The following is a 9,922-nucleotide window of genomic DNA, read 5'->3' as shown; positions in this document are numbered from 1 at the left end:
CACCGTTGTCGTTTCCGTGTAAACACCCAAAACGGGAACCTTTGAAAATGGTGACATCATGCGCGTGCATAGAACGTGTTAGGTATGTAGACATGCGCAGTACGTGTCGATTTTAAAGGCAAGCGCGAACAAACATACACAACAATGACGGAGTACATGGTACTCTTGTTGATGCTCAAGAGTTTGCTAACGCTTCTTCAGCAAAGTGTGGATTTACTTCACCAATATTACAACCAACAGCGGAGACGCATCATATACACACAGTAACAGGTACTGTTTACTAACAAGGTGACAGCGCCAACTACTGGCCTGGCATACGTAATACAGCGTTTTTGACCGTTTTCTCAGATATGTGTTAACGCTAATCGTTTTGAAAACGTTGTCATGTATACGTGAAACTTTTTAAAAACGCAAGGGAAAAGCTTTTCCGTTTTTGACTACATCATTGTCGTGTAAACGTAGCGTAAGTCTTCTCACAGCACAAACAGACTAATGTGATGCAAATGTAATCAGTCTGGGTCACACTCCATTAGTATATTATGTAAATACCACCAAGGAGGCTCAAGAAGATAAATTAGGTTTGAATGACTATAAAGCACTAAGAATTAGCACCACAATGAGGCCAGTCACCCTTGGCAGCAATCACAGGCGCTGCATTGTTTGGGCGCTTCAACAAACTTCATTGTGAATCTTCCTAATAAAAGGGTGGTGTTATTTTCTCAAGCAGCTGAGAACCACTGTACCTGCTGGGATTTTAAGATGGCAGCTCCGGTCTGGTCTACATGCTGTGTAATGGCATCGCTGGCCGTTCTGTAGCGCTCGTTGTCATCTGTGACCATCCTGTCCAAACCTTCTCTTGCTCTCCATGGAACGAGTTCCAGCAGAGCGCTGCTTACTTCATTAAGAGAGTCTACCAGTGGCTTCTGATCCTTAACCTCCTTCATCAGTGTCTGGATGTGACAAGTAAAGAAGTAGTTATACATCAACCAAATTTGACAATATTTGAATACTGAAATCATAAACACTTTCCATTTTCAAATATACTTTAAATACTGATGTTTCTTTTGTGTGTGTGTGTATGTGTGTTAATTAAATATTTGTTTTTGGTAACACTTTACAGTTTCTTTGTTATATACTTACTAGAGTAATAACAGTAAATTATGCCTAATATCAAGCAACTAAACCCTAAAAAAAAACCCAACCCCAATTAAGTATGTGATGCTAACTAATATACTGTAACTCAGTACTTATTTGTGTAATTACACTGTCACAATGACGCCTTAAAATACAGTGCACTGTAAACTCATTATTTTTTTGGCCAGTGTATCATTTTCCAAAAGGGTGGCCATCTGTCCGGTTTTAGATCGGACAGTCCAGTTTTGAAATAACATGTCGGCCTACCAGCACAGTCAGACACTAATAAAAACGAGTAAGTAAATAAATAAATAGACTGTTTAAGTTAATATTAGGTGGCATACATTTTAGACAAAATTTTGTAAATATCTACTGTTTTGCTCTATTCTGCTAGCAAAATTTTTGTCAAAACAGAGTCCCAGCAGAGCCACTGTTTCTCCTATCAACACAGTGGTGTTTCAATCCTGAATGATTCAGCATATTTGAACAAATCAGTTGAGTCAATGACCTATTTGAAGACAGTCACTTGCTTCATTCTTAAATGAGTCAGCCGTTTTGAATGAAATGGTGGAATGAACTTGATGCCACCAAAAAATATGAATCTTGTAACATTATTTATGCAATTGTAACTGTAGTGTACATGCATTCATGGCATCTCTGAGCGCTATTAAACAGATTGCATGAACACATCTAATTGCCACTTTAGATGCAGCTTCTGTGCCAGCTCTGCAGTACAAAGATGGGTTTTGTTGATACTGATTTAATTTGATTGGAAAAGAGCCCTATTCTAACTGTATTTTTTAACATATTTAAGAATTTTCAGGTAATAAAGAGAACATGCATTTGAAATGGTAAGAAAAGTCAAGTTTTTTCAGTTTTTCAGTTTTTATTCTGGCTTCAGCAAATCATGCAAAGTGTCACCTTCTTTGGTGTTATAGAAATGTAACACCCTAATCAACATCAGCCAAAGAAGAAAAGTCTTTGCAACCACTTCATCATTGGAGTTACACTTGATTTTAAGTTAGTTTGATTCAATATCAGCTTTGCCTTATCGGTTTCTCCTAAAATGCATTTTTATAGAAATTGGATTTAATTGGATTTCAAATAATTTGGTCTGGCAAATTTACACACAATGAGGGGGAGACTTACAAAACTCTGTTTGTTTGGTACTTTAGATACCTAGCAGAAACACTTGAGATCTCATTTGTGATTTGTTTTTCCTATGGGTTAACATGCAGCTGCAGCACTAACACTTACTTTCTGCCTCTCTTGTAAGCAAGTGAGCTGCTCTCCGACCGGCTCTTGAGCTTTAAACATGGCCAGCTCAGACTCTACCTTCTCCAGCCAGGCGTTCAGCTCCTCATGTGTGTTTTGCAGTTTTGTGGCAAGAGACAGGGCTTTGTCCAGAGTCTTTGAAACATTGTTGCTCATTGTGTTGATCTCTGAATACCTCGTCTTTATTCCATCTAGTTTACCTTGGATGACGACAACCTCATCGCCTGAATGAAAGTGCACACACACAATACAGACATTCATACAGTTTCAGAGCATAGAAAACATTTCTTTTAACAGGAAACCTTTTAAATGTTGGTTATGCAAATATAAAAAAAAAAAAAATTGTTATTGCATTTGTTACATAATCAAATTGCAATAGAACTATACAAATATCAATCCGTTAGCTATGTGTTTTTTTTTAAAATCTCACCCGTGGTCTGTTTCAGCAGTTCTAACCCATTAAGGATGGCCTGTTCAATATTTTGTTTCCTCAACTCAATGTCTTCATGAAGAGCCTGGACATTGAAACATACATCAGTCACAAGCATCTTCTGACAAAATCATACCACACCACTGAAGACAAAGAAACGAAATGAACAAAACAGGGGAAGGAAGCCTTAAGAGGAGGAGCGTGTAAAGTACCAGCTGCTCAGCATGCTGTTTAGCGAGCACGGCCGTCGTGTAGTCTTGGATCGAGACTTCGCTCAGTTTGCTGTGCACCTCATCGAGCCAGGTCATTAGGGCCACTTCGTCCTCCCCAAAGAGCTGCGCATTAGCCAGGGCCTGCCGCAATAACTCGGCCTTCTGGCGGCAATGCTCCTGCAGCTCGATGTAGCTGCTGTGTGTGTTGTCGAGCTTTGCCTGCACCAGCTCCTTGTCATCCACACAGCTGACCGTCCGCAGAGACTGGCCCAGACTCATGGCCTGGTACAAGATCTTACCACGGCCCAAAACCTCCTCCTCTAAAGCCTGATTACCATGGAAGTCACATGACCAGGGTGCAGAAACCATAATAACAGAAAAAGAATGGGTCAAATGAGAACACAAGGAAGAACCACAGAAATGCAGGGAAAATGGGCAATGGATAAAAAAAGTAAAACGTGATGGAAAACAAACTAAACATGGTCATGGGACTATGCCGTCGCTACAGATGGTTCTGTACCTTATGCTGAGAAATTTGCTCCTCCAACTTGGAAGTCTGCGTGCCAATGAGCTCCGAGTTGGCTAGTCTTTTTTCAGTAGCTGTCAGCCACTCCGCCAAAGGCACAAGGGTCTCATGGAATTGCTGTGCCACCACCAAAATATTCTCCAACTGCTTTTGCCTGCCAAGATCATCGCAGTTAGTTTTATTGCTGGACATGATTGGGTTTAATTATACTGTACCGCGGCATATGCTAAAACACAGTCCTTTACCCATGAAAAAGACAAATGATATCTTATGAGCAGAGCTGGAAAATAAGAACTGATTCTAAGATTTGTCCACCAAAGCTGTTTTTTCAATCAAAATGATAATAGCCTATTCCTATTTGACTTGCCAACAATGGACACGTCATTTCCAAAATGTAGCAACAGATTTGCGGTAAGTTTTACCTGTTCTCGGCTTTCTTCAGTAGGTCTTCCCACCTTTGCCCCAGGCATTCAGTCTCTCTCGCGATCTTCTCCTTATCAACAGTATCAGCTAAGTCGGTCACCTTCCGTCCCTCCGTCTTAATCAGCTCCACCGTAGCTCTCCGGTCATCCAGCAGTCTCTGCAGAAGCTAGATAGAGCCAGCAGAAACAATACAGAGGTGAGTAAAACCAAAAAATAGATTTCACACCAGTGAACTCATTCTCATTGAGGATAAAGTCTAAGCATGTCGGCCATCATACCTTCTGCTCTTGTATCTGTGCTTTCACCACTTTGAATTCTGCTGATGGAGGCTTCTGATTGGCCACCAGCTCCTCTGTGTCTGTGAGCCAGCTGAGAAGGGACTCCAGTGCATCCTGGAACCTGCCACAGTGCAGCAGGGCTTCATGAAGCTGTGCAGATCGCTCTGCAACCTGGGGAGATCACAAATACAGCAGTTTTACCTTAAAACTATAGCTTGGCATGCTAGAAATTACTTGGTTTGTTAGTGTAGCATCTTACACTACACCGCTTTTTGTAATAAAAGTTCGATATTGGAAACGCTACACTATTTTAAAGACTATTCCTTAACTACTGAAAAGGTAATAACATCACTATTTGGTAGTTACTCACCAACACTGGCAAACATTATGATTGTTATCAAAAAATTATGAGCATTCCAGAGTGCAGTGGACAAAGAAATCAAACGATTCATCCATGATATTGCACCTCTTCAACTGAATTGTAAACCGTTTTTGAAACTAGATGAAGAGTGGGTCTTACTTTTTTGTTGAGGGTGTTCCATCTGGTGTTGACCTCCTCTAGATCCTGATCAAGTTTTTTGGTGCTGGTGCCTTTGGCGGCATTTTGGATCAGTGCCTGGCCCAGAGTGTTCAACTCCTGCAATTGGCTCTGCAGTGACTCAATGACGTCCCTTTGGAAAATCTGCATGTGATAAATACAGAACAACACTGAAAACCCATAGAAAAATTTAAGCTATTCAATCTTCCCAATATTCAAGCAATCATTAAAGTCACTCTTTCAAAGCTAAGGCCACTTCATTTAGTTCTCAGTATTGGTTCTCAGTTAAGAATCAAATTTGTCTTAGATGTTCCTCTTAACAAGCAGATAAAAACAATGAAACAAAAAAGGCTTGTTGAGATCAAGTAAGAGGACCAAGCTACAAAATAAATGTGTTTAACACACAGTAGCTGCTACTACAATCCTATTCAGGGGACCAACATCCAAAACATATTCTAGAGGCCAGCTTTGTTGGTCTTTTCAGCAGGGTAACTAGATATGTTGTAGCCAGTAGCCTTATAAGGTGAGGCTCTTCCACTGAAATGGGCACTACAGTATGTGCAGTCTAACCCAACTGGTTGTTTTGAGAGGCTGCTACTCAGTTACAGCCAGCTGTGCACAATCACAACATCTGAGTCACTGACCAGCAATCATGATAAACCTAATTCAGCTTTCTCCTAATCTGATAAAGGCCGAATGGCACTAGCCAGCCTCCCAGGAAACACTAATCAAACGATCAACATTCGCCGGCTATTTTGGGGTACCTGGGTGGAAGGCAAGGCCACAAGTTCCATCTGCGAACATTCGGCTATGGATGTTAATAGACTCTCTATGTCTTCCTCGTCCACGTGTTTTATTCCATTGGAGAAGCCTGCCTCCCTTTCAACTAACAACAAGAAATCCTCTAAGTCTGCCATTTTGGAGTCCGTAACTCTTTGCTCGCATTCATAACACTTTTCGTCCTTGGTTACATGTTGTTCAAGATTCTGCCGGCAATGTGAAAGAGGCTTTGGTTCTGTCACCACAACACTGAGGAGCTCACAGTCGTCCTGCGAACAAGTGTCTTCAAGAAGTTCAGCTGTGGGTAATTCCTCATATCCTGAGAATGTCGTGGAGTTATGCGTTTTACTACTTGACTCTGCCAGCGTCCTGACATTTATATCTGGACAATCGCTATTGGAAACAGCGCGCTGACCCACACTGAGGTCTGAGTTGTATGCATTATTACGTTGTTGGCTTCCAAGCATCGATGCATCTGTGTAATACAGCGGAGTGGGTAATCTGTCTTTCATTGGGGAGAAGGGGAACTCTTCATGACCGGAGCTGAGGGAACGCCCAGGCTTGAGGTCCCCAGATACGTGCACCCCCTCAGTAGAAGAAAGGCTTCTTGTGCCAGGCCCAGGTCGCCTCTGGGCTCGTGCGTTTCGCTGTTCTCTCTCCACAGTGGGACTACACAGACCCGAGTCACCTTCTGAGGTAAGAGAGTTCGGCATACTGCTTCCTCTTCCCCCTCGACCCAACCCGTGTTGGCCCGTTCCGTCATTGCACAGCGTTTCGCTGCAGCTGCCGTACTCGCTGAGGTTTGCGGGGGCGAAGGTCCGCCAGGAACGGCGGTGCTGAGCCGGCTCCCTTTTCTCGCCTGCTGGCCGTGGCTTACACAGCATGGTGTCTGCACCCCGGATAATATCTCCATTAAGCTTCAAGCCGTCGAACACGACCCGCTCGTCCAAACGCACCGCCTCCCTGCTGCGGAGCTCAAAGGCACTGGAGGAGGCCAAGACGCCGTTCCCACAGAGTGCGCTTATGTCCAGGGTGCGATGGCTATATGGTAAAGTGCCGACTAAGTGCCTTGAGGCCAGGCTGCCCTTAGAGCCCGAGTCGATTTGCTCATTCAGACGCACTGTGTCATAAATGGACCTCTGGGGAACGTAACAGTCATAAATAAATGTGTACAACATACAGTAGCTATTATTACAATCCCATACTGGGGACCAACATCCAAAACATATGCTAGAGGCCAGCTAGGTTGGTCTTTTCAGCAGGGTAACTAGATATATTGTAGCCAGCAGCCTTATAAGGTTAGGCTCTTCCACTGAAATGGGCACTATGTGCACTCTAACGCCAGGCAACTGGTTGTTGTGAGAGGCTGCGACTCGGTTACAGCCAGCTGTGCACAATCACAACATCTGAGTCACTGACCAGCAATCATGATAAACCTAATTCAGCTTTCTCCTAATCTGATAAAGGCCGAATGGCACTAGCCAGCCTCCCAGGAAACACTAATCAAACGATCAACATTCGCCGGCTATTTTGGGGTACCTGGGTGGAAGGCAAGGCCACAAGTTCCATCTGCGAACATTCGGCTATGGATGTTAATAGACTCTCTATGTCTTCCTCGTCCACGTGTTTTATTCCATTGGAGAAGCCTGCCTCCCTTTCAACTAACAACAAGAAATCCTCTAAGTCTGCCATTTTGGAGTCCGTAACTCTTTGCTCGCATTCATAACACTTTTCGTCCTTGGTTACATGTTGTTCAAGATTCTGCCGGCAATGTGAAAGAGGCTTTGGTTCTGTCACCACAACACTGAGGAGCTCACAGTCGTCCTGCGAACAAGTGTCTTCAAGAAGTTCAGCTGTGGGTAATTCCTCATATCCTGAGAATGTCGTGGAGTTATGCGTTTTACTACTTGACTCTGCCAGCGTCCTGACATTTATATCTGGACAATCGCTATTGGAAACAGCGCGCTGACCCACACTGAGGTCTGAGTTGTATGCATTATTACGTTGTTGGCTTCCAAGCATCGATGCATCTGTGTAATACAGCGGAGTGGGTAATCTGTCTTTCATTGGGGAGAAGGGGAACTCTTCATGACCGGAGCTGAGGGAACGCCCAGGCTTGAGGTCCCCAGATACGTGCACCCCCTCAGTAGAAGAAAGGCTTCTTGTGCCAGGCCCAGGTCGCCTCTGGGCTCGTGCGTTTCGCTGTTCTCTCTCCACAGTGGGACTACACAGACCCGAGTCACCTTCTGAGGTAAGAGAGTTCGGCATACTGCTTCCTCTTCCCCCTCGACCCAACCCGTGTTGGCCCGTTCCGTCATTGCACAGCGTTTCGCTGCAGCTGCCGTACTCGCTGAGGTTTGCGGGGGCGAAGGTCCGCCAGGAACGGCGGTGCTGAGCCGGCTCCCTTTTCTCGCCTGCTGGCCGTGGCTTACACAGCATGGTGTCTGCACCCCGGATAATATCTCCATTAAGCTTCAAGCCATCGAACACGACCCGCTCGTCAAAACGCACCGCCTCCCTGCTGCGGAGCTCAAAGGCACTGGAGGAGGCCAAGACGCCGTTCCCACAGAGTGCGCTTATGTCCAGGGTGCGATGGCTATATGGTAAAGTGCCGACTAAGTGCCTTGAGGCCAGGCTGCCCTTAGAGCCCGAGTCGATTTGCTCATTCAGACGCACTGTGTCATAAATGGACCTCTGGGGAACGTAACAGTCATCGATGTTGAGGTCCTCCTCTTCTCCTTTGCCCACACAGGAAGGGTTCTGCCGCAGACAGTCTGGTCTACTCAGAGGTTTGCCCATTGTGACAATCACTTACAAATGACTTATAACAATGAGGTAAAGCTTTTCAGTGCAACGATCCTTAACAGACATCAACGAAACTTTTAAAAAGCCATAGGGGAGTCTTTACTTTTGCAAATCACTAGGAAACACTTTACCCCAAAGAAGACGTAAGGAAATAAATACAGCCGTAAAGTAAATCATAGATTTTTTTAAGAATATGTGCATGAATATACTATTTAAAACCTAAAATTACAATACCATAAAAATACTATACATTTTATAACATTTCTTTTATAGAGGTGGTTTAAATAAAGTTAATGAAATAATAAATTTTTCGTTATTTCTAATATACATCACTTCTTCCTCTTATACATCCTTTTCCAAAATGACAATCCTGCTGGTTTACATTTCTCCCCATTGTCACAACTTGTCATTGTTGCTTGTTTCCTTAGTTCTTTATAACTCCATCAGGGATGTCATCCAGTGCAAAAAAGTGCTTGGAATTTTAGAATTTCCTGAGAACTCCCGTACAGTTATCCACACAGAGGTATCCAGTATGCATAATGGTGGCATATCCTGATACAAATCCTCAAATCTGGGAAAACAAAGCCATAAGCTCCCGGAGAAACTAAAAGTCGCTCCTGCTTCTCTTGCGGTCCAACCGGCAATGACAGACACCCTCCTGGCACAGGGCTCAAGGCCCCGCCCCCCTCACATTATTCAGGCAACATCTGCCACAGCTCCATTTGTGCGGTGGCCGGCTCATGCTGATTGGTAGACGCTTGACCCTCTTTTAATTCTCCCCTTCTGTCTCCGTGTCCCATTCGACTTAACTTCTTAGTGTGCTTCTGCTCTGAGCACAGCTCTCCTCCTCTTGTCAGGGGAGGGCAGAGACAGAAAAAAGCAAAGCTACAAAAGCAAACGGCACCCTCTCAGATGACATCACACAAGGCAGAAATAGATATGCTTTCTGCTCTCTTGCCCTCGTCGTCCCTTGTTTCTCCTCCTCTCTGCCTGGTGTTTTGGAGCCATGGAAGAGCCTGTAGTGTCTCATAATTACAGAAGAATGCTGAGGGAGGAACTGGATGGGGGTAACCTGTGCCAAGTGCATGACAGGTCTTTTTTCATGGCAAGTGGACAAGGTAGGAGATGCATGGATTGAAGGGTAGAATGAATAAAGAATGCAGTTTGGTTTCTGGTACTTGTCAACTTTACTTGTCAGATAATCTCTGGATACATTCTAATCCCCTTCAAAGTGAACCTCACAGTATATATGCTCAAGCTCAGTACTACATGAAGTTTAGCGAAAATAACCCAGTTAAACATTCAGCTTAATTCACCTCAGGAGTAGTTCATAGGCAATTGTGCATAAGTAAAAATTGAGTCCATTACAATGCCATTATCATGTCCATTAATACTGCAGTTAGCGTGAAATATTGCAAATATAACAACAAATTTGGTGTTCAGGAATATGGCAAATGAAACAATTTATATAAATATTCATTACATATATTGATATATATATATATATATATATATATTAGT

The 9,922-nt window shown here is 43.7% G+C and overlaps 1 protein-coding gene across 1 annotated transcript in view; it reads right to left on the bottom strand.

Annotated features, from left to right (window-relative positions):
• The window catches only part of dst (dystonin), a 159,104-nt gene that overhangs the window by 27,682 nt on the left and 121,500 nt on the right, over nt 1-9,922 (bottom strand). Inside the window, exons 54-61 of the mRNA XM_016566904.1 lie at nt 4,799-4,960; nt 4,279-4,449; nt 4,000-4,166; nt 3,572-3,731; nt 3,052-3,378; nt 2,840-2,924; nt 2,392-2,633; nt 744-950 (exon numbers count right to left, since the gene is read on the bottom strand). Coding sequence (XP_016422390.1) covers nt 744-950; nt 2,392-2,633; nt 2,840-2,924; nt 3,052-3,378; nt 3,572-3,731; nt 4,000-4,166; nt 4,279-4,449; nt 4,799-4,960 — 1,521 coding nt within the window. The remainder of the gene's footprint in view (nt 1-743; nt 951-2,391; nt 2,634-2,839; nt 2,925-3,051; nt 3,379-3,571; nt 3,732-3,999; nt 4,167-4,278; nt 4,450-4,798; nt 4,961-9,922) is intronic.

Source organism: Sinocyclocheilus rhinocerous, unplaced genomic scaffold, assembly GCF_001515625.1.
Source record: "Sinocyclocheilus rhinocerous isolate Xijiao unplaced genomic scaffold, SAMN03320098_v1.1 scaffold552, whole genome shotgun sequence".
In the NCBI taxonomy this organism is placed as follows: Eukaryota; Metazoa; Chordata; class Actinopteri; order Cypriniformes; family Cyprinidae; genus Sinocyclocheilus; species Sinocyclocheilus rhinocerous.
This window is presented reverse-complemented; position numbering and strand designations above follow the sequence as displayed.